Here is a 26,415-nt window from a genome sequence, read left to right on the forward strand (position 1 = left end):
TGACCATTTACATGCTATGTGTCTCACACAGGTGACCATTTACATGCTAAACATCTGTAGAAATCAATAAGCATACTGCTGGCATAAATGTATTCACAGCCAGCATCTAAGCTGAGTGTTTCCAAAATTATAGTTTGGAAATTGATTTGGTCAGGGGAAAATAAAGAATGAAATCCATTACTCTGGGTTACACTAAGCAGCAGATTTTCAAGGTAGCACTTGAGGGTGGTATCCAGTTTAAAGATCGACAATATAAAGGTCGACAGTCAATTGGTCGACCCCAAATGATCGACATGTAATAGGTCGGCAGGTACAAAATGTCGACTGACAAAATATCGTCAGGTTTAAGAGGTTGACGGATTCAAATGGTCGACATAAAAATTGTCGACGCATGTTTTTATAGGGTTAGGATTAGGGTTAAATTACAAAAAAAAAGTGTTGACCCGTTTTGTGTTGACTATTTGTGTGTTGACAGTCTGAACCTGTCGACTTTTTAACCCTTTTGCACTGTCGACCTGTTCCATGTTAACCATCTGAATGTCAACCAATTGAATGTCAAGCTTTTTATTGTCAATCTTTTATACCACACCCCTTAAGGGTTTGGTAAATATGTTACATTCAGAATGCTCAGGTTTGCTATTAATGTATCAAACACAAAAAGGGACTGATCTATCTGCCCTATGTATGTTCTATATAAAAACACATCACATAATATATATACAGTACATCACTTATACAACACACATGTAGTGCATGCTTAGAACACACATGACACCTATATTGAACTACATTATATACTGTAGATGATGATAAAGCAGATTACCTGCAGAAAAATAATGTAATGTCTCTTCAGGAACATCAAGGGTCCTACTGCAGTCCACTGAAGATCAAGACTTGATTCTAAGCACCAATAGTTACAGTAAGTGCCCCTGTATGGAGTAACAAAATGGCTCCTAACATGGCTTTATCAGTAGCCGAGATATAAATACCAGGATGAGAAGGCATAGTCTGATCTCACACTACAAAGCTATAGAGCATATCCGCACTTCTGCGTGTTCCTCTTATGTCCAGCTAAAATGTCTCCATGTGTTTTCAATCTATACTGTTATGTGATTGGCTGCCTGAACTGGCTGTCAGTTTGGACAGCCAATCACAATACAGTACAGGTAGCAGGGCTGACAAATGCACCATGAATACAGTGGACATACGACAGTTTTTTGTTGGAAGTTAGCAAAATCTCACTGGATGTCCCCTTTAAATTGCATTTTAAAGGCAATATTTATATTTTATGTAATTTTCTTTGTAGTTGTTTTTGCAGCTTTTGTACAGTAATACGGTTAACAAAACAAACCATATACTTTTGGAAGATGGACAATCAATATGAAATATGTTCACAGAAAGATCAGTGGATTCATGAAAAAGTATTTCATTAGTATTGGTCACAAACATTCCTTTGTGGAAGGGGAGGTGGACCTGGCGGTCAGGGGTGCATGTAGGTGTCCGAGCGCCCCTCCCCCTATTGGCAGTTAGTAAACAGATACTGTGGTGGCTGTACGGGTGGCGATTGCCACCCCCCCCAGCCCCCCTAGTCGCCCAGCGCTGTTACTCCTAATTGAGAGATCGGCAGCAGCGCAGACCTTTGACTGACAGGACTGGCCACGGGTGGCATTGAGCAGGCTCCCCTGACGAGTGCCCTCCTGGCCAATAGTAAGATACACCCCCTGCTGACGGACCTCTCCTATTCTCTCTCTATACGTCCTCTCTAGGTAATTTCATTCGCTCTTTCGACCTCCGTTATTATCTCTATGATGATGATACTCTGATTTACCTTTCCTCACCTGATCTTTCCCCCTCTCTACTGACTCGTATCTCTCATGGTGCGTACACACTAGACGATATGCTCCCTGAGCGATATCGTCTAGTGTGTCCCCGGCAGGCTGTGCTCAATGTCGTTCATGACATTGAGCACACCCACTGAACGATATCATTAACGATATCGTTCAGCGCCGGGCGCTCTCCATTCCATAACATGCAGCAACCTGACGACATCGTCAGGTTGGCCTGCATGTGAACCGATGAACGATGATGACGAACGACCCGCGGGAACATGCATCGCCGGTATAGTTCACCGTTTTTGTGTTAAAAATGGACGATAAAGTGGACAACTGAACGATAACGATATCGTTATCGTTCAGTCGTCCACTTTAATCGCCCAGTGTGTACGCACCTTAACTGTTTCTCTGCTAGCTCTACCTGGATGTCCCAGCGATTTGTCAAACTTAATATATCTAAGACTGAGCTGATCGTCTTCCCACCCTCCCACATAACATCATGTCCACTATTTCTTTATCAATAGATGGCATAACTATCTCATCTAGTCCCAAAGTGCGTTGTCTTGGAGTCATCCTGGACTCTTCCCTCTCCTTCAAACCACATATTCAGAACCTCTCGCAGTCCTGTCATTTCCATCTCAAGAATATTTCCAAGATCAGACCCTTTCTCACCCAGATTGCCACCAAAACCCTCATACATTCACTGGTCATCTCCAGATTGGACTACTGTAACCTCCTCCTGTCTGGCCTCCCCAAATCCCATCTCTCTCCTCTCCAGTCTGTCCTCAATGTTGCATGGCTTATCTTTCTCTCCAAATGCTCTACATCTGCCTCCCCTCTCCTACAAGCCCTCCACTGGCTCCCTTCCCTTTCAGAACCCAATTCAAGGCTCTCACACTCACTTACAAAGCCCTCACCCATTCCTCTCCCATTTAAATATTTGATCTCCTCTCCATTCACTCTTCTGTCCGCCCTCTTCGTTCACTTAATACATGCCGCTTTTCATGCCAATTGATTACTTCCTCCCACTCCCGCCTCCAAGATTTTGCCCGCGCTGCTCCCCACCTTTGGAACTCTCTCCCTCTTCCCATCAGACTCTGCACCTCTCTACAATATTTCAAACGAGCTCTGAAGACCCACTACTTCAATAAAGCCTTCCAGCTCTCATCCTAACTTGCTGCTGTATCTTCCTTCCTCCCCCCTACCCCATCTGTGTCACTCCTGTTTGTCTGTACCTCCCTTAAAGAATGTAAGCTCTTTCAAGCAGGGCCCTCTACCCTCTTGTGCTTCTCCCTACTGTAATTTAATTTATCTCTAGGGCACTAGGGCAACCAACACTCGGCTTCTTTTGTGGGCGTAAAGGTCGCTAATATAGCAATGTTTATTATACATGTCCATGTCCTGCTTTGTATTGTATTATAAGTCACTGGTTACTTATTTGTTTATGCACTTTGTAAGGCGCTGCAGAACACTTGAGGCGCCATATAAATAAATGATAATAATAATAATAACTGTGTATGTCTGATATACTGTAATTACAGGCCTGTGATGTCACTGGTCTCCTGCAGTACAACTTGTGACCAGCAGATGGCAACACAGAACCCATCATTGAATATTTACTAAATGCTGTTACTTTGAGATTTTACTACTACAGTAGTTAAAAATTAAAACGCTATAGGAATATATAATCTTATTGTTAATTAACCACTTCAGACTCCTTCATATACTAATTGACAAGTACTATATACATTGGGCATTTTGATATCACCTTTTCATCTCCAGCTATTTTGTGTCTATGTATTTCATATTCCATGATCCATGGTGCCAGAGCAGTAACTAGACTTTTTGGTGCCCTGTGCCAGAGAGAGCATTGGTGCCTCCCCCCCATTTTTTAAATAGGGACATAAGATAGTGCACCTGAAAAATGGCCATGGCCTCATGGGGAAGGGCCTGGGAAGAGATAGGGGAGGCCAGGAGATGCTGGGGATAAAAGAAGAGGAATCTACAAGTAAGACTGATAATAAACAGGAAAATTGACAGGTCCAAACAGTGCCCCCTGCCCTGCGGTGCCCTGTGCCATGGCACTGGTCGCACTACCCTAGTTACGGCCCTGCATGGTGCCCTGTATTAGTAAATTGCCTAAAATACACCTGTGGCAAAAAATGTGTGAAAGCTGATTTTCATTTATCTATTCTATATCTAAGGTAATGGGCAATGGCTCTAGGTTTCATTTCCCTAAATGCTAGATGGTCTTTCAGTTGACATTTTAATGTGCGGTGACCATGAATTACAGGATATTCTAATATTATAAATCAGGATCTTCCACTTTGTCTTTAGTCATAAAAGTTCCGGATACTAAACACCCCTAGACCCCTAAATGGGGAACATATCTAAAGCTGCCTGCATCTACTGTAAGACCTCCTGGCCCCAGCAGTATTAAATATCAGCTTCTTCCTACATTTGTATCAGCGCATGAATCAGCCTCTGTTTATCTGTACTGATAATTATGTACAACTGTCTTTCAAGATGAAATGGCCAATCCCCTTTGTTTTGTGATGACACCTGGGAGGAACACAGCAAATCGTACTTACTGTACCTATCATCCTTCAGGTCAATTATGTGATGGTGGTCAGGTCTGCGCTTTCCGTTTACATTGCATTGATCATACTGACTGGTGCCAGGATTCCAGGACAAGTTTACCTGGAATTTTAAGCTTGACTGCTATGGAGATTTCTATTATTATTATCCTTTATTTATATGGCGCCACAAGTGTTCCGCAGCGCCTTACATAGTACATAGAACTAATAAGTGAACAAGAAACAAGTAACTTACAGTACATTACAGTGCAGGACAAGGACACGATTTATATACATTGCTGCAATAGCGATTAAAACACTCACAATAAGCAGCAGGGAGTTAGCAGTCAAGTGTTATGGGGAGAAAGGAGTAGAAGAAAATGTAAAGAGAAGCACATGAGGGAAGAGGTCCCTGCTCGTGAGAGCTTACATTCTAAAGGGGAGGGGCAGACAGACAGGCGTGACACAGAAGGGGAAGATAGGGAGGAAAGAGCATGAGGTGGGTTAGGATGAGAGCTGGAAGGCCTTGATGAAGTTGTGGGTCTTGAGAGCCCATTTGAAGATTTGTAGAGAGGTGGAGAGTCTGATTGGGAGAAGGAGAGAGTTCCAAAGGTAGGGAGCAGCACAGGCAAAATCTTGGATGCGGGAGTGGGAGGAAGTAATCAGTTGGCAAGAGAGGCGGCATGTATTTGTTGAGGTTAAGGGGATGGAATACTCAAAACCTTTCTATGCGCTGGCATCCAGACAGCCTGGATTCAAACGACATCCAGTATAACCGACCTGTGGTAAAAAATACGACCAGCGGTACAAATTGTTGGCATTAAATCCTGTTGATCAGAGCCTTCAATTATCAATAATAGACCCTGTAGGAAAAGGACCAGAAACATCAGGGGAAGCCAGGAAGTCAGTGTCCAGAATAGAATCCAAGTACTGTAACAATGTTTCCTGCTGGCTGAGGATTGGTCCGGTGTTGAAGGGGAGACGCCAATCACAATGGGATATTGCCAAATGGAATACAGTTTTGTTTAGTCCTAATTACACACAAACATCAACTTCATGTCCCATCAAATTTTATTTGAAGCAGTTTACAAAATAGACATCCACAATCTCTCTTCTTTCTTAATGTCCCTTTCAATGCTGTGCTTTTATAAAAATAGACAGTGTATCCTTTTGCTAAATATATATATATTTATATATTGGTGGCGAGTATAGGGTAAAACAGGCACCCTAATTGTGCTGCTCTTTTCTCGTTGACGCTGTGACGCGCACCTCTTTACCCCGTCCCTTCGATTTTTTATTTCTTGTAAATTCAACCATAATTATTATTATTACTTTTTTCTTTGCACTCTATATTCTGGATTTTGGCGATATTTACATATACCCACAATTTGGCAATCTCTCTTTTTTTTTTTTTGTTAGCTTTTTAATACGCTGTTCTACGAGACATTTAGCTTAATCCTGTTTTTCGCGATAGTTTGTAGATTGCATTAGATTTTAGCTTAGTGATGATGTTTTAGCTGGCTTGTTTCTAGATTTCATAACCCTTTCTTTAATGTCCTCTCTGGACCTAGATGACTGGTGTTTTTATATTCCTCAGATGTTTGTTCTATCTCTTCATTCTGCATGTCCGCAATCTATAAAGGGTGCTTTTGCATAAGGATCTATTGTCCCGTCTTACATTCCAGGTCTCACCGTTCTGCAATCATTCTTGACTAAAATAAAAACAATTAAAAATATATTATAGTTTATATTCAGTTGTACAGAAAGTTCAGATTTGGCGGGTCTGGTTTTCCACCTCTGTGTGTGTCTCGGCAGGATAGACTGTGCGATCAGGCTGCAGGAGCTGCCCCGTTGCTTCCAGTTATCTGTTTAGTGGTTCCAGACTGTGGTGGGCTTTAGAGACGGCGGTTGCTCACCCTACGTGGGCGCATTTTCATCTCGGTGAAGGGGATGGAATACTCAAAACCTTTCCATGTGTACCAGTTTACACCCTATGAAAGGAAACAAATTGGTTATTTTACTGTGCTCTGCAGCATTACATAGGTACGAAGATGTTTAAGGGGATATTACCATAAGGCATTGGTACAATTAATGTTCTTGCACACTAGTGGGTGTATTTACTAAAGTAAGAGTTTTTAGAAGTAGAGACCGTGCCCATAGCAACCAATCAGATTCCACTTACCATTTATCTAGCACCTTTTAGAAGATAATAGCTAGAATCTGATTGGTTGCTATGGGCAACAACTCCACTTCTAAAAACCCGCACTTTAGTTACCCCTAGATCTGCGTTTGTTATCACTGTAGACTTTTCCCAACAATATCAATGTATTAAGCCTTTTAAAGAGATGAGATGTTTCCCATATTAACATGTCAACCAATAAGCTCCTAGCTAGCATTTATCAACTAAAAGTAGAAGTTAAATGGTTGCTATGGAAGACTTCTCCACTCTTTTGAAGATATGGGGCCTGATTCAGACCCACTCGCGAGCGGCTGTCTGCTCGCAAGTGGGTCGATGTTCTGGACTGAGCATGCGCACGACAGAGGGAGCTCCGTCGTGCGCATGCGCCAGACGCGACGAGCGAAGGAAAGTCCTTCGCTTGTTGTGTCCGATCAAAGGGGGCATGCTGTCAATGTTGATTGACAGCACGCCCCCTTTGGTAGGCGTGCCTGCCTCTGACGGGGGCGTTCCCACGGGAACGCCTCCCGTCAAAAGCCGGCCCACTGACATCACTAGTGATGTCAGTGGGTGTGATTTTGGCTCTGATAGAGCCAAAATCACTCCGGAGCTTGCGGTTGAAAACCTCAACCGCAGGCTCCGGCTCGCAATTTCGATGGTCGCGATGGTCTCGACCATCGCGGCCATCAAAATGCACGCTCGTATAGCCTGTGGGTGGTGACCCCTTCAATGAATAGAGCTGGTTAAAACTGACACTTATGGAGAGTTCTTGTAGAACCAAGCTGGACCTGAACACACAGCGATTCCACATCAATGCAGCTGGAATAAATGTTTCAGTATATATAGAAATGTTGTAATAATATAATCAGAATGTTTTAACTGATCATGTCCCTTCTGATGAATGAATATGGGTCTCCTACCTGGTGGTCCTTGTTGTTGGCATACATCCCATTCAAATTGGCATAGTGACAGTTTCGGTACCACCATGCTCCCCGATACGACCTAGCACATGGTAGAATTCTCTTATGGGTATCTCGGTCACGTGTTGAGAACATCATATTGTTGTGGTAGTTCATGGAGTCACCTGAGGGAGATTATATATCTCAGTGTCCATTCGTCCTACTTCACCCAATCTTACATAATTTTCTCTGTCATTCTCTTTCACGCTGACATTAAGGCTTGAGGTGGCCACACACTTCCCATCCTCCCACCCGCCGCTGACGCCCATTGACGGGACCAATGCCAGGAGGCCAAAGAGGTCAAGATTACAGGGGCCTGTCCACAGGTGATCTTAGAGACAGAGACAGATAGGGGTCCTATACTGTCATCTTACACATCTGACAGCTGTTACTGTTCACAGTGGATATCGGGCCTTATATCGGCCGCCGTATCCGTGTGCAGATACAAGTCCTACAAGGGTGTCTTGTCTTGTGTCTTCCTTGGACCTGTGTTTAGAACTACTGTTTGCGTCCCTGAAAACATTGTTCCTTGTGCTTGCAGCATTGCGTTAGTGCTTTCTTGCATTGTTGCACTGCTTGTAACAAGGTGGAGTGTCGAACCCGGTAAGAACCTGCCAAGTTCTAGCACTGCATGACAATTTAAATTATGGTTCTCAAACTCGGTCCACAGGACCCCACACAGTTCACGTTTTCTAGGTCACCCTGTAGGAGCACAGGTGTAGTCAGTACTCACTGACACATTTTAAAAGATCCACAGGTGGAGATGATAATTTCACTTTTTGATTCTTCCTGAGGACCGAGTTTGAGAACCCATGCCATAGGGTAATGATCTATGACAATGATGAAACGTGTCAGCAATATGTCTACTCAAGGATTAAAGAAAAACAGGAGGTATCCCCATGTGACTGTGGATCAAGCACTTATACCAAAAACAGCTGATAAACTTGAGGCTACTTTGTCTACAAACTATTTGGAACTGTTTGTCCCCATTAGAAGGTGAGCTGGATATTCACTATTCATGGAGTTGCATACTGTTCTAATAAGTCCAGTAATCAGTTATCAGAGAGACTCCTATTACATCTTATAGTTTGGTTTGTAGCTTGACTGAACTCCAGCCATTTTATACTGCCTCAATAATTTTTCCCATTGGGGCTCAGTAGTACCTAATTTATATTACACATGTATGATATATGATATGCAATAAATGATTCATTTATAATCATTTATTAATTTTGAATAAGACTAATAAACCCCGTGTGGTTTCATTCCACTTATACTGATTCTTATTTTTATGATTCTATTCTCATATTCTGTATTTTATAAATAAATGTTAATTTTACTTTTAAGCCGTTTTCAGAATTCTGCCAGTCCATTCTGCAGAAGGGGTCTAAGGTGCATATTTGCTGAGGGCAATTTTGAGCGATTTGAAAATCGATAAAAATTGATAAACATCGATGTTGTGTTTCTGGGGCTAAATCACACATTTACTAATATAAAAAAAAAAAAAAATCAAAAATTGTCTGTTAGTTATAGTGTGATATAGCCCAGGAACACAACATCGATGTTGATCGATTTTTATCATTTTAAATTGATCAAATTTGATTAAAACCAACTTTTAGTAAATATACCCCTAAGTCTTCCTGCAAGGTTTGAAATATTTTTAGGCTTACTCAGCAATTGTATTACATTATCTTTTTTTAAAATTCATCAAAGCTCATTATCCAAGAACTGCTTCCTGTTCTTTATTTTCTGGCAAAACAGTGGGTGTGCTATACAATATGAATTATTTCTAAAAATAATTATTTTCGCAATAAAATCAGAGGTAAAAACCTTATTACCAAATACAAAGTATGTACAGTGATACAAAAAGTTGTTTTGTATTTTAAATATCAATGTTTTCTAGCTATTTAAAAAAAAAAAATAAGAATTCTATATCTGTACAAGGTATTTTGGTGCAATTTTTAATTTGAAGTCTTGTTTATTTTACAAATGTCCTCTTCCATCTCTGCCGCTTTGACGGCATGCGACTTGCCGCGCACGTATGCGCCATGGTACACCAGGCCACGGCAGCATTTGCACCATGCAATCCTATGGATCTCGAGTGCGAATGCAGCATGCGTGCCCGGTACTACTGCCCAGGGTCTTAGGGACCCTCTCCCCTCGTATAACTCATAGTAATCATTCACATCATTGGATATTCAGACTAATAAAATGACAATTGCTGTTGGTTAAAAAATCTGGAATTATTTGACACCATTATTGTTGTCTTCAGTCTTAAAAGTTTGTTCCGTTAGAAAACTTGATGGCGCTTTGCCTGCTGTGATGTTACAATAAGACTTTTCTCACTCATCTGCCGCGTCACAGTCACAGGCCTCTGGTTCGCACCATATATTTGTACCATGGTCCCTCTAACCTGCATTTCCTCGGTACTGCCCCAGCCGCAGCCTAAAGTGCTGATCTTCAGCCTCAACACGAAAATCATCATACACCGCAAAGGCGGCCTCCTCTCCGATCCGGAGGTCCACACGCAGTTCATGGGGCGACGATGATGTAATTTGGTGCAGTGCGGTGTTACCTGCAGAGACAGACCAGTGACACTATGTTAACATTATATAGATATATAAAAAGGAACTTTTTACTTTGCGCAATGAGCAGTTCGGGCTTTCATGGGCCAGACAAGCGGGTCGCAGCAATGAATCAGATTTGTACAATCTTGTTTCTTTAACCAAAACTTATCTTCATTGTATTTATATCTTTGCAAGTTATGTGGGTCAAACCTCTACGGTCCCGATTCCCATTCTGCCGATCAGCAATCAAAAACGCTGATCTGCAACAGATTGGCTATGCATCGGCGGGTCGGGGAAAAACACCATGTTAAAAATCAGTGACTTGCTAATCCTGATAATTTTCTGATCGGAATCAGTGAATTGAGGATTTCCAAAATGTTGCGTTTCTCCGATTACCCAATCCCGGCGTCGGCACAACAGGGAGTGGAGGAAATACACAGATGTATAGGCCCCATAACTTGCACTATGTACACAGATTCAGACCCAGTCGCACACAGATGTACAATGCCACAAGCCCCAGTGGTCCGTGTATGCTGGCAGTGAAGGTTTGTCACTTCCAGTTGTTTTATTTATGCGAATAAGATGCACATTTTTTTAGGTGAAAAGGATGCCCGATGAGGCCGTGTGGCATGGGACCTGGCCCAGGGTTTGGTATAACATATAGACAGAGATTAGATCAGGGGTGGCCAACCCGCGGCTCTCAAGCCGCATGCGGCTCTTTTGAATTTCCTATGTGGCTCGCGGCTCGGCAGACCCCCTCTAGTACTGAGAACGCTGGTCCCTGAAGCGATCATTGACTAAAAAAGCCTCTGATCACTTCAGAGGCCAGCGTTCACAGTAATGCAGTTCGCGTGAGGAGCCCGCGTGCCTGCTGGATCCAGTTAGATCCAGGAGGCATCGAACGCGGGAGCAGCAGCAGCGACGACAGGACTCGGGAGCCCTGACTGCGTGGAGCGGTGCCAGCATGAAGACAGGTAAGTTTCTTTATAGGGGTGTGGGTGGGGAAGGGGAGCTAGTACTGGGGGGCACTACCTTAGGGGGCACGACTACAGGGAGCATTGCAGAAGGGGCACAACTACTGGGGGCGTTATTTAATGGGCACAGCTACAGGGGGCATTGCAGAAGGGGCACAACTACTGGGGGACATTGTATAGTGGGCACAGCTACAGGGGGCAATGCATAAGGGCTACAACTACTGGGTGCATTGCTTAATGGGTGCAATTACAGGGGGCATTTCAGAAGGGGCAGAACTACTGGGGGTGTTGTTTAATGGGCACAGCTACAGGGGGCATTGCAGAAGGGGCACAACTACTGGGGGCGTTGTTTAATGGGCACAGCTACAGGGGGCATTGCAGAAGGGGCACAACTACTGGGGTACATTGTATAGTGGGCACAGCTACAGGGGCAATGCATAAGGGCCACAACTACTGGGTGCATTGCTTAATGGGTGCAATTACAGGGGGCATTTCAGAAGGGGCAGAACTACAGTGGGCACAGCATAATGGGCACTGGCTTTCTCGATGTATTTTATGTGGTTCTGGATTTCAATATGTATTTTATGTGGATGTGTATTTTAAATGTATTTTATGTGGATCTGGCTTGTTTCTCTGGATTTTATGTGGATCTGGCTTGTATCTGTGTATTTTATGTGGATCTGGCTTGTTTCTGTGTATTTTATATGGATTTGGCTTGTTTCTGTGGATTTTATGTGGATCTGGCTTGTTTCTGTGTATTTTATATGGATTTGGCTTGTTTCTGTGGATTTTATGTGGATCTGGCTTGTATCTGTATTTTATGTGGATCTGGCTTGTTTCTGTGGATTTTATGTGGATCTGGCTTGTATCTGTATTTTATGTGGATCTGGCTTGTTTCTGTGTATTTTATGTGGATTTGGCTTGTTTCTGTCTATTTTATGTGGATCTGGCTTGTTTCTGTGTATTTTATGTGGATCTGACTTGTTTCTGTGTATTTTATGTGGATCTGGCTTGTTTCTGTGGATTTTAGGTGAACGTGGCTATTTCAATGATTTCTATATTGCTCTGGCTTTTTCTTTTACTTCAACAGTGAAAAAATTATATTGGGAAGTATTTGTGAATTGTGTATTTTTAAAGTGCTGGGCTTGCCGCCTGCGTGACTAAAAAACAGGGTGTGACACAAGGTCATGCTCCTGCAAATGTCATACCAAAGGCGTGCACCAAAAATTGGAGCATGGCCTTGTGACAGGCCATGCCCCATTTTTGCGCACGCATCTTCAGCGTGCTTGCTTCGGCTCTTTAACTTGACCACAGAAATTTTTTGCCTCTCTTTGCCTCTAACTGGTTGGCCGCCCCTGGATTAGATGTCTAGATAGACAACAGATGTTACACAGGCAATAGGTCGACAGGGACAAAAGGACGACATGAATGAAGATCAACAGGTACAAAAGGTAGACAGGGTCAAAAGGTGGACATAAACAGTCAACACGTATATATATTTTTCTAACCCTCCTCCCCTTGGTGCCTAATCCTAACCCTCCCACATGGTACCTAACCCCAACCGTTGGAGTAAGTGCCTAACCCTCCCTCCTGGTGCCTAACCACAACCATCGGTGTGCCTAACCCTCTCTCCTGGTGCCTAACCCCAACGATCGGTGTAAGTGCCTAACCCTCCCTCCTGGTGCCTAACCCCAACCACCGGTGTAAGTGCCTAACCCTCCCTCCTGGTGCCTAACCCCAACCATTGGTGTAAGTGCCTAACCCTCCCTCCTGGTGCCTAACCCCAACCATCGGTGTAAGTGCCTAACCCTCCCTCCTGGTGCCTAACCAAAACCATCGGTGTAAGTGCCTGACCCTCCCTCCTGGTGCCTATCCCCAACTGTCTTTTGTATTGCCTAACCTTCCCCCCCCCCCACAAAAAAAAGAAAATGCATTGACCATTTTGGTGTCGACCATTAATTTGTGTCAACCTTTTGACCCAGTCGACCTTCATCCATGTCGACCTTTTATGTGCTGACCTTTTGTCTCTGTCAATCTATTGCCTTCTAACATCTGTTGCCTATCTAGACATTGTCTCCTTTTTTTCTGTTGGTCTATTGACTGGAACCCCCTGGCATGCAGAGAGGACTATTTGCCACAGTATAACAGGACACATCTGTATCTGTGATCACTTACCCAGCCAGAACTCAGAGGTCAGGTTTCCAAATCCATTCTTATAATCATCCCAGTCCAGGTAGAAGTCTGTGCTCCCGTCCATCCTCCTCTGAAACACCTGTGGATAAGGATGTCAGGATCAATTCCGTGTATAGTACAAAGAGACCCCCAGTGATATAGAAGGTACCAGGTCACATAATAAACCTGCGAAACCTGACATTAAACGGCCCTTTGGGCATTTTGTAACTGGTAACAGGTTATGCAGTCAGAAAATCACCATTTAGACTGTAGATATTCACAATGTCGATAGCAGGTCAATATTGATGATGTCGACATGGTTAAAGTGTTGATATCATTATGTCGACACTGGCACAGTGACAGAATGTCAACATTACTATTAGGGTTTGGGTAAGCTTTAGTGTTAGGGCAAGTATTACCGTTAGGGCTACTGTTAGGCTTAGTATTACCCTCAGGGTTAGGGTTACCAATAAGGTTACCGTTAGGATTAGCATTACCACTTGGTTTAGGGTTAGCGTTAGGTTTAGTATTACCGATAGTGTTGCTATTAGGGTTATTGCTAGGATTATCATTACCATTAGGGTTATTGCTAGGATTATCATTACCGTTAGGGTTATCGCTAGGATTAGTATCACAGATAGTATTGATATTAGGGTTAGCATTGGGGTTATCGCTAGGACATTAGGGTTAGGGTTATCATTAGGATTAGCATTAACGCCAGGGTTAATGAATTAGGGTTAGACATAATGAATATCAACATTGTGAATGTCGACTAAGTATATTCAGTACTAGGTAGTCAACCTGGCATTACACCCTCGGGTATCAGGACAGGTTACATATTGGTAATAACCATGTGTTTTACCTTCGGCGTTAGAACAGGGATCCCAATAATGGAAGATAAATGCACGAACCCCGGTAATATTGATGGCTCTGAACTAGGGTAAACCAATCTAAAATGGTGAGATACCAGTGATAGGAAGGTATCTCACCATCTTAGGTGGAATTCAGTTAGCTGCTGGACTTACCTTAGACTTTTAGCTCCCGGATTAAAGCTCAGGGCTATTCAATTACTGTCCACGATAACTGCATAGCTCCATGGACATAACCTAGAATCTCTGCCTTATCGCTATGGGGCTTACTGCAGGATATAATTGAAAAGCTCCAGGCACTTTCCCAGGGTAAAGAAACAAAAAAATATATATACTACCCAAGTATAAAAATTAAGCGCAACCAATAAAATAGAATAATAAACAATTGTTAGCTATATAGCAGCTCCCAATAATAGTGCTGGAAACACTACCCAATTAAGATCACCATCACCATAAGCCAAATGAGTAAATATATACTGTATATATATATATAAATATATATAAATATATACACACCCAAGGGGGAAATGAGTAAATATATATATACACCCAAGGGAGATCTAAAAGCCCATGGTAAGTCCCACGGCTAATTGAATTTCCCCCTTAGTTTGGTAAATCCCAATTCAGAGCCCACAATGTTACCAGAGTACTCACATTGCCTGTAAAGCCTATGATCTTCCATTATTGGGGTCACTGTTCTAGCACCAGAGGTAAGACACATGGTTCTTGCTGTATCTTTGGCAGTTCTGGAATCTCCTAGGCTGCAGACATAAAACCCTATAGAATATTCCTGGATACTCAATCTAGGGGTGCCAGTCAGGACACCCCCTAATATGCATATTGGTAAAATCAGGAGATTGCTTTCTGCCCTAGATGAACAGTGTGTGCAGGGTAGTAGCGCAGTCTTGGCTGAGCGAACGGGCAAAATCTCGCATGATGACTGAAGGTGGGAAAAAGTACTAAGGGGCATATTTATTAACATTATTTTTACTAAAATAATGTGAAAATGGGGGTTTTCACACCCTTTTCATATGATTTTAGTATCACATAAATATATTAAAGGGCTTTTGGAGCAGTTTTCGTGAAAAACTACTCCAATCCCTTCAATTCACATATTTTTAGTAAGCAAATCACATTTCCCATACTTGTAATGGGAAATGTTATCTGCCTGAAATTTACTAAAAATAAATTGTAAAAAAAATACCAGGGGAAGACCTGTGATAATAAAGCCACCTGAAGATGGTTTTATTAGGGCTCCCCCCTGATTCCCACACTCCTGCTCTGCTCCGACAGGCAGAGCAGAGCCAGGAGCTAGCCCCTGTGATCAGCTGTATGGTCTAAATAGACTACAGTCTGATCACTTAAAAAAAAAAAGCGCAAACACTTAACTGCATCCAGGGACCGGTGATCAGTGCTCCGGGGAGGTCCTCTGGGGCTCCAGTCAGCTGGTCTCCAGGCTTCAGCACTGTGACCCTGGTCAGCTATTGCATAGAGCAGCTGAACGGGGTCACAGTGCAGGAGCCTGGAGACCAGCTGACTGGAGCACCAGAGAGAGGACCTCACCGGACCACTGATCACCAAGTAGGTAAGTGTAAGCTAGGAGGAGGGCGTGCGGGGGCGTCAAGTTCTGTTCGTACATGCAAATTTTTATACATCCTTATGAGATGCGGATTGTGATAAATATGCCCCTAAATGTGTAATGATCTTCTGACGACATTAATACAACAGTTCTAACCACTGAGCCGCCATACTCACAATCCAGCCACCGCCATCTGTCTCCATATCACAGTATACTGTCAATGTCTTCTCCTGCTCTCCCCTGATATATATAGAGAAGGTACCGTTCTGTACCTCTCCATTCATCCTCTGCTCCCAACAGTCCCGAGGATACGGGAACCGCAGACGACCTGAGGGGGGGATACACAGTGATCTGATAAGGATGTGCACAGTACTATCTTCTACCACTCCGATTTACACCGGCGATTTGTATTATTATCATTATCATTATTATCTTTTATTTATACATCAGAAGAAATGGTCTGCAGCATCGTACAGGGTACATAGAAACATTTCATAATGACAAAGTATCAGAGTACACAACAGCTAACCGGAGCATAAGTACATGTCATTTGCATTTTACTAGTAAATAATGATGATAGTGTACCACAGTTAAGCATAGAAAAAAGAATGTCTCTTTGTTGGTGCACAATGAATGGTGCCTTGAGAAAACTTGTGTCAGTGAAATGTACGTCGGTGTTTCCTCACTCATTCCCACCATATGATTAATACCTATGTGCTGGTTACTTTCAATGACTGATACAAAGTTGCATTTAACCTAATGGTATGAAACAGACCTAAAGGCCCCCATACATCAGCAACTGATTGCAGCAAGTTGTGCAATTTGCAATCAATTGTGTATAAAAATCTTTCCCTTTTTCAATCAATTGTGGCAATTCTGTAATCTGCAATCGATTGAAAAAGGGAAAGATTTTTATACACAATCGATTGCAAATTACACGATTGCTGCAATCATTTGCTGATGTATGGGGACCTTAAGACACAGAGAGGCTGAGGGAATATCTGGAGATTTTAGAACAGTGGGGATATGGCACCACCTCTTGGTGTAATAGCTGTTGTTTCTGGGAGTGTGAGAATCACCTAACATATAAATGACAACATATGTTTAAACCACTTTTTGTCAGTACTGCATATTATAATTAAAGTCTAAGGAAACAATGTATATTAAGTAAGAAATGACTAACAAACACAATAAGTGCACTTGTGGGTAATTGTATTTTCCTTAAAGCAACATCTGAGATGATATCAATGTGATATAATTATTTAAAGAGTTAAGCTGCATACACACACAACAATTTAGTAAATGAACAATTTTAGTAAATGATTTTCGTTAAATTTTTCAATGGAAAAATTAACGAAAATCGTTTACTAAAATCGTTCTTTTACTAAAAGCAATAAACAATATTTATGAACTACAAACAATTTTTGCATATTCCCATATTACTGAAAATCGTTGAGTTGGTCAGTCTGACTAAACTACAAACAACAAACATGAGCGCACATGAACGATAATCGTTCATCGTTTTAACTCAGAAAGTGAACAATTTTTCCAACAATTGAACGATAAACTATATTGTTATCGATAATCGTTCAAAAAATCTCTGTGTGTGTATATGCACCTTTAAGTTGCATACACACACAACGATTTTGTTACCAACGATTTTATGAACGATTATCTGTCAGATTATCTATCAGATTATCTGTCAGATTATTGAAAGTGTAATGAACGATTTTTTGAACTACAAACGATTTTTGTAACTTCCCTTAATGAAAATCGTTCAGTTGGTCAGTCAGAATGAACTACAAACTACAAACAGGAACACGCATGAATGATAATCGTTCATCGTTATAACTCAGAAACTGAACGATTTTTTATCTACGATTGAACGATAACGACGTTGTTATAGTTAAATCGTTCAAAAAATCGTTACGTGTGTATGCACCTTTAGAACAGAGGGACTCAGGCCCTGATTCAGAGCTGGATGCTCTGACAGAGCGCTCGCTCTGAATCAGGGCCGTCTCTGCTCCTTTTTAGAGCGGCCTCCTGGCCGCTCGCATAGCTGTGGGTGACCACCCACAGCTATAGCGAGCGGCCAAAATGATGGTCGCGATAGTCAAGACCATCGCGACCATCGGGCTTGCGACGAGACCCTGCGGTAGGGTCTCGCTGCTGCAAGCCCAGAAGTGCTTTTGGCTCTATCAGAGCCAAAAGCACTCCCACTGACATCACTAGTGATGTCAGTGGGGCGGGACCCAGACGGTAGGCGCTCCCATGGGAACGCCTCCGTCTGGGCAGCCACGCCCCCGGCCCGCCCACCAAAGGGGGCGTGCTGTCAATCAACATCGACAGCACGCCCCCTATTGGTGCGAGACCCATAACGACGGCTTGGCCGTCATTATTAGGGTCTCGCGCAAGCGCACGACGGAGCTGTGAGCGGGTCTGAATCAGGCCCTCAGATCAATGTGAAATGCTCGAACAATTGAGAGCCTTCATAAGAGTATATATATTTAAATTACTTGGCAAAGGTACAAACACTGGGGGTCATTCAGACCCGCTCGCGAGCGCAGGACGCTCGCAAGCGGGTCGATGGTGCGCTACTGCGCATGTGAACGACGGAGGGAGCTCCGTCGTGCGCATGCGCGAGACCCGGCTAGCGGCGGGATAGCCGTCGCTCCGGGTCTCGCACTAAAGGGGGCGTGCTGTCGATGTTGATTGACAGCACGCCCCCTTTGGTGGGCATGCCGGGGGCCAGCCCCACTGACATCAGTAGTGATGTCAGTGGGAGTGATTTTGGTTCTGATAGAGCCGCAGGGTCTCCGTCGCAAGCCCGATGGTCGCGATGGTCTTGACCATCGCGACCATCATCATGGACGCTCACTATAGCTGTGGGTGGTCACCCACAGCTATGCGAGCGTCCAAGAGGCCGCTCCATTTTCATGTAGGAGGGCCCTGATTCAGAGCGTCCGGCTCTGAATCAGGCCCACTGTGAATTAAAGATCTGACAGCATAAGAGTACTATGTGTCCAAATAAAGTGCTCTCATGAATATATATATATATACACAGTATATGAGATAATATTATATTGATATCGCATAAGCAATCGCATAAAGGCTTCTGAATTATAAAAATTAACCCCAAATAATAATTTTTAGGGGAAATATAAATAAACAGGAGAAATACATGAATGCTCCATGAGATGTGAATTTATTATGATGTCCTAGAGGTTTAATATGTACACTATATAAGAGATTTTGAATCTCAGACATATTTAATAACCTCATATAGCGCGCATGTGTAAACTTTTTGAGATTATTTTTGTACTCCAGATAACTTCTAAATAACCACATAATAAGATAGCGTGTATGACAATATACATTAACGCTTTCTGAACAGCTGAAGATTATATTATTTGATTTGTTTCCATAAATAATTGAAGTGGATATATTACAAAATTTGCACCGTGAGAAATAAAAGTGCTTTTGGAGCTCACGATCCATCTTCCGAAATAATTGATGTGGGCATACTGCCAAACTGTACTTGGACAATTGTATGAGAAATAAATGTTTTTTTGGAAGTTATAAACTGAAACGTCATGAGACAACAAATATTGAAACATATCAGTCACTTTGATACTTCACATGAAAGAATCCAGACATCGTGCAGTTTCCTTGTTACGATTGCAACATTGAACACAATTTGCTTACAGCAGATATATTACGTATAATGCCCAGCAGAAATAAATGAGAGATAACACGTTGGAAAGCGAAATAGATTTGACATTATTTCTATTATTCAAACAATTTTTGTTCTATATAACATTTTTGCACATTTAGGGCCTGATTCAGACCCACTCGCGAGCGGCTGTCCGCTCGCAAGTGGGTCGATGGTCTGCACTGAGCATGCGCACGACGGAGGGAGCTCCGTCATGCGCATGCGCCAGACACGACGAGCGAAGGACTTTCCTTCGCTCGTTGTGTCCGATCAAAGGGGGCGTGCTGTCAATGTTGATTGACAGCACGCCCCCTTTGGTGGGCGTGCCGGGGGCGTGCCTCCCTGACGGGGGCGTTCCCACGGGAACGCCTCCCGTCAGAAGCCGGCCCACTGACATCACTAGTGATGTCAGTGGGAGTGATTTTGGCTCTGATAGAGCCAAAATCAATCCGGAGCTTGCGGTTGAAAACCTCAACCGCAGGCTCCGGCTCGCAATTTCGATGGTCGCGAAGGTCACGACCATCGCGGCCATCAAAATGCACGCTCGTATAGCCTGTGGGTGGTGACCCACAGCTATACGAGCGTCCAGGAGGACGCTCCATGAAAATGGAGCCCGGCCCTCATGCAGAGCATGCGCTCTGCTCAGAGCGTACGGCTCTGAATGAGGGCCTTAATTTCTTTTTATATTTCACTGGAAAGGTAATTAGAATTTTATTGAACACATTCAAGGTTATGTTTTAATATGGTTTTCATTGTGCGCCAACAAAGAGACATTCTTTTTTCTATGCTTCTATGCTGCATACCCCCAGAGGTATGCAGTCGGGATGCCGACGGTCTAAATCCCGACCGTCGGCATCCTGACTGCCTAATACTGGCATGGGTCTAATGACAGGTGTCGAAATCCCAACGCCTGTCATTTTACCTACGCCAGGAGCCTGGCATCCCAATCGAATGTAAGCCGGCCGCCGGGTGCGGACAGCCACGGGGGGGAGGGTTAGGTTAGGGGCTCCCAGGGGGTACTTAGGGTTAGGATAGGGGAAGGGGGGTTAGGCACCCCCAGGGGGAGGTTAGGGTTAGCTATTCCCCCGGGAGACTTAGGTTTAAGCTGCGGGGAAGGGTGGGGTAGGTTTAGGCACTTGGGAGGGTTAGGGTTAGGCACTTGGGGGGAGGTTAGGGTTAGGCACCCCTAAGGGAGGGTTAGGGTTAGGGGGTAAAATTAGGTTAGTTAATACTTAGTAATACCTTTTTAACGATCTTGATCTTCACGCCTGCCGGGCTTCCGCTGTCGGGAATTGAACAGTCGACCATGCGGCCGGTGGTAATACCTACTACACCTGTCTCTGGGACCCGCCGCAGCTCAGCAGAAGGCCTGAGCTCCAAGACACACTACTGTGCATGCGTGCCCTCTTGGTGCATCTTACCTCCTAAGCGTTCTAGGTGACTGAATGTGCCCTCTGAGACTCCCAGCCATCAGAGCCCTAAAGAGACGGGCATATACCACCCTGCCACTCAGCGTACTACAACACTCCTTACGCTCCAGGCTGCTCCCGCATTGCTTTAGTACCCGTTCATCCCTGTCTCTATGCCACCTTTTTGTTCTACCTGGCTAAATAAACCTGAGACCTGGTTAAGCTGTACCGTGTGTACCATGTGTACCAGCCATCACCAACACCTCTGCTGCTCAGCTAACTTATCATCCTGTACACCCAGTACTCCCAGTGTAATGTCTGTGGTTATATACATATATTTACATCATACCATCTATTAAGTTTCCCAGTGTCCTTCCCTGGTTACTTTGCCAATAGGTCAGGTGTCCAGACGCACTTTGCTATACACTTGCAATTATAGTGCCCCTATCTGCTATACATTGTGGAGGCAGCCATGTTTTCAGTTAAACCAATAGTTTAGAGAATGCAGCTTGACATGACTGAGACATGAGGCATGAGGCATGAGGCATGGCCAGAAATAGCTGCCCCTGCTGTGTGCAGCTGCTGGTACATTTTAAGGGCATGTTTACCTCTACTTTTGTTTTGAAAACTGCACTTAGCCGTTAAATTGTTTAAGAGTAAACACATTTAGCTCATGATCATCTGGAATATATAGTTTATAGTTTGTGAGCCCCTGAGATTGGACTTTTCCGACCCGCCCAGATTAGTTCAGTCCTCTAGAAGACATCCGGTCTGAGTTATATGTGTGTGGATGCCATCCAAAGCCAATGTTTTTTGGAAGGTAAACAGTGAATTCTGCCCCTGGAGAGTGCACTGACCATGAATTACTCTGCGCACTCACATTTACTTCAGGTCTATGAGGTGATTGATGATTTAGTTCAGTCAATGTGATGAAAATGTCTCTATTGTCCAAGAAAACTAACATTATTCCTAGGCCTGAATGACCAAACCTTCTAGACTTTTAAAAAGAAACAGACAAGGGAGTAGATTTACTAAAGCTTCTAAAACAGACAAGCGATTGTTTTACCCATCGCAACCAATCAGATTTCTAGTTATCATTTCTCTATTGCATTATAGAAAATGATAGACAGAATCTGATTGGTTGATATGGAGAAAAAAAAATCACTATTTGTCTGTTTTAGAAGCTTTAGTAAATCTACCCCAAGGAATACTGTATTTATATAAGTGAGCAAAAAAAAAAAACTAAACACACTAATTGGAGGTCTTGGTGCAGAATGGTTGTCATGTATATATGTGATATGCTAATTCTCACATACAGTGGACCTGTCAGCTACGTACAGTAGAAGCAGCCATTCTGCAGGCTCCACCAGTATTCAACCGATCAATTCACTACTAATCAGTGACATCACTGAGGCTCTGCATTATTTTGAAGAAGGGGATTTAAGCCCTCATTCAGACCCACTTGCGAGTGGCTGTCCGCTCGCAAGTGGGTCGATGGTCTGCACTGCGCATGCGCACGACAGAGGGAGCTCCGTCGTGCGCATGCGCGAGACGCGACGAGCGAAGGACTTTCCTTCGCTCGGAGTGTCTCATCAAAGGGGGCGTGCTGTCGATGTTGACTGACAGCACGCCCCCTTTGGTGGGCGTGCCGGGGGCGTGCCTGCCAGACGGAGGCGTTCCCAAGGGAATGCCTTCCGTCTGAAGCCGGCCCCACTGACATCACTAGTGATGTCAGTGGGAGTGATTTTGGCTCTGATAGAGCCAAAATCACTCCTGGCCTTGCGGTTGAAAAACTCAACCGCAGGCTTTTGCTCGCAGTTTCGATGGTCGCGATGGTCAAGACCATTGCGACCATCATCCTGCACGCTCGTATATGCTGTGGGTGGTGACCCACAGCCATACGAGCGTCCAGGAGGACGCTCCATATTAATGGAGGTGGGCCCTGATTCAGAGCGAGCGCTCCGGTCAGAGCGTCCGGCTCTGAATCAGGGCCTTAGTACCCGCACAAGAGCAGTTCAATTCTTTACATATTATATACTGCATCCATACATATGATCTAGTAAATATATATATCTATTATATTCAATTTGTCATGGGAGGTGTGCCCTAGAATAAATATCACATGCAAGAAAAAGGGTTAGTATTCTAAAGTGGGGCACTCATTAAGCAGTATCTCCTAATATATGACCTTTATTACATAAATTAAAAGCGAATTATAAAAACAGAAAATACACTACTATCTGCTAATGGCTCTTATATATTCTGAATGCTGCTGGTTACTAGAATGAAAATGTTATATAACTACACATAGTGACTATTTATTCTGTTACAAAGATGCTGACCTTTGTGCAACTGGGATCAATCTCCAATGACATTCATTCAGCTGCTCTCAGCAGTGACTCATCTGTTATCCACAAAAGGTCAAATCAATTGAGTATTCAGCCCTCTCTGTATAGGTACAAATAGTGTGTATCTGCCTGCAGTATTCTCCAGTAACCAGTAAACCCTCTGTAATTCACTCATTCTTTTCAACAATCTGTGTTATAGAAACCAGTTAAACATCTGGACACACTTTAACACAATTGTGTGTGATCCAGTAGGTTATCACACTGCAGTTCTAGACTGCTAAGGCACTGTGGAAGTATCAGTCCAATTCCATGTGTATAATATTCTCATGGGGTGCTTAGATACCCTTACTATATTTCCATGGGGTGCTTAGATAACCTTACTATATTCCCATGGGGTGCTTAGATAACCTTACTATATTCCCATGGGGTGCTTAGATACCCTTACTATATTGCCATGGGGTGCTTAGATACCCTTACTATATTCCCATGGGGTGATTAGATACCCTTACTATATTGCCATGGGGTGCTTAGATACCCTTACTATATTCCCATGGGGTGCTTAGATACCCTTACTATATTGCCATGGGGTGCTTAGTTACCCTTACTATATTCCCATGGGGTGCTTAGATACCCTTACTATATTGCCATGGGGTGCTTAGATACCCTTACTATATTCCCATGGGGTGATTAGATACCCTTACTATATTGCCATGGGGTGCTTAGATACCCTTACTATATTGCCATGGGGTGCTTAGATAACCTTACTATATTCCCATGGGGTGATTAGATACCCTTACTATATTCCCATGGGATGATTAGATACCCTTACTATATTCCCATGGGGTTCTTAGATAACCTTACTATATACCCATGGGGTGATTAGATACCCTTACAATATTCCCATGGGATGATTAGATACCCTTACTATATTCCCATGGGGTGCTTAGTTACTATATTCCCATGGGGTGCTTAGATACCCTTACTATATTCCCATGGGGTGCTTAGATACCCTTACTATATTCCCATGGGGTGATTAGATGCCCTTACTATATTCCCATGGGGTGCTTAGATAACCTTACTATGTTTCCATGGGGTGCTTAGATACCCTTACTATATTCCCATGGGGTGCTTAGATACCCTTACTATATTCCCATGGGGTGCTTAGATAACCTTACTATATTTCCATGGGGTGCTTAGATAACCTTACTATATTCCCATGGGGTGATTAGATACCCTTACTATATTCCCATGGGGTGCTTAGATGCCCTTACTATATTCCCATGGGGTGCTTAGATAACCTTACTATGTTTCCATGGGGTGCTTAGATACCCTTACTATATTCCCATGGGGTGCTTAGATACCCTTACTATATTCCCATGGGGTGCTTAGATAACCTTACTATATTTCCATGGGGTGCTTAGATAACCTTACTATATTCCCATGGGGTGATTAGATACCCTTACTATATTCCCATGGGGTGCTTAGATACCCATACTATATTCCCATGGGGTGCTTAGATAACCTTACTATATTTCCATGGGGTGCTTAGATAACCTTACTATATTCCCATGGGGTGCTTAGATACCCTTACTATATTCCCATGGGGTGCTTAGATACCCTTACTATATTCCCATGGGGTGATTAGATACCCTTACTATATTCCCATGGGGTGCTTAGATACCCTTACTATATTCCCATGGGGTGCTTAGTTACCCTTACTATATTCCCATGGGGTGCTTAGATACCCTTACTATATTCCCATGGGGTGCTTAGATACCCTTACTATATTCCCATGGAGTGCTTAGATACCCTTACTATTTTAAAGCAAATAATGTTTAAAGCACTTGATAATTTTTTCTCTTTTCACACTGATAGTCACTCTTAGGGAGATTCTCTTTGATACTTATTTATAACCACAGGCAGATGTCAGACACAGTAACTCATTTATGTGCACTGGTTAATTGTCTGATAGTAACATGCATGTACTGTAGTTCTATTGAAAACACTTTCACTCCATCCTAGCTATATGGTAGGAATGTGTCTGGTGTCACTCTGGCCAAAATATAATTAGAGCAAATTAGTGGTTGTGTATATCACCTTCTCAAACATATATATATGTATATATATATATATATATACACAGACACTGTACATATATATATTATGGCCCTTATATTTGTAGAGTAGTGATCTTTACATCAGATTTACTGTTAAATTCGTTCTATTGCTGGGTCAGCTGTAATTAAAAAGTGTCATAACATAGTATATTATCCCTCCTGTCTGTAAATAGCATTAATATGTGTTTAAGAAGGTGATATACACACCCACTAATTTTCTCTTTTGCCCAGAGCGACACCAGACACATTCCTACCATATAGCTAGGATGGAGTGAAAGTGTTTTCAATAGAACTATATACACGTTACTACTAGCAGACATTTAACCTGTGCAAATAAATGATTTACTGTGTCTGACTTCTGCCAGAGAGTGACTATCAGTGCGCAAAAGTGAAAAAAATTATCAAGTGCTCCAAACATCATTTGCTTTAACATAGTAAGCAGGGCCAGTGCTAGACTTCTAGGCACCCTAGGCAAAACTTCTGCTTGTGCCCCCCTCTTTGTACTCATTTAGCCCCTCAGGTGAAAATTACTTTGCACAGGCGGAGTGGCGGTTAAGTTTTGTGTTAAAAATAAATATTTTATATATATATATATATATATATATATATATATATAAAACACAAAACTTATCCGCCACTCCACCTGTGCAAAGTCATTTTCACCTGAGGGGCTACATGAGTACAAAGAGGGGGGCACATGCAGAAGTATGTATATATGTGTGTATGTGTAGGTCAAGAAAAACTAAAATGATTTCAGAATGTTTTTACTAGCTCTATTTTTTGAGCTACACTACTTACACTATACTGTATGTACATTAGTAATATAGTCATAGAGAAAAGCTATTTTAAAATAATCTGATATTTTTTTGATAGAATATAAATAACAGTTGTTTTAATTCCATCAATCACAAATAAGAACACAAAACGAAACAAACATACAGCATAGGAAACAAACATACAGCATAGGAAACAAACATACAGCATAGGAAACAAACATACAGCATACGAAACAAACATACAGCATAGGAAACAAACATACAGCATAGGAAACAAACATACAGCATAGGAAAGTACTATGTAATATAGTGGCCTATTCATGGGGGTGCTTTCTCTTTGCTTGTCGCT

The 26,415-nt window shown here is 42.8% G+C and overlaps 1 protein-coding gene across 1 annotated transcript in view; it reads right to left on the reverse strand.

Annotated features, from left to right (window-relative positions):
• Positions 1 to 5,026: 5,026 nt before the first annotated feature.
• TNXB (tenascin XB) overlaps positions 5,027 to 26,415 on the reverse strand; it is a 148,125-nt gene continuing 126,736 nt past the window's right edge. Inside the window, 5 exon segments of the mRNA XM_088446679.1 lie at positions 5,027 to 6,399; positions 7,505 to 7,668; positions 9,957 to 10,118; positions 13,260 to 13,356; positions 15,881 to 16,032. Of these exon segments, the coding sequence (XP_088302805.1) occupies positions 6,304 to 6,399; positions 7,505 to 7,668; positions 9,957 to 10,118; positions 13,260 to 13,356; positions 15,881 to 16,032 (671 nt within the window). The 3' untranslated portion in view covers positions 5,027 to 6,303.

Source organism: Taudactylus pleione, unplaced genomic scaffold (genome assembly GCF_031769625.1).
Source record: "Taudactylus pleione unplaced genomic scaffold, aTauple2 ptg000400l, whole genome shotgun sequence".
NCBI lineage: Eukaryota > Metazoa > Chordata > Amphibia > Anura > Myobatrachidae > Taudactylus > Taudactylus pleione.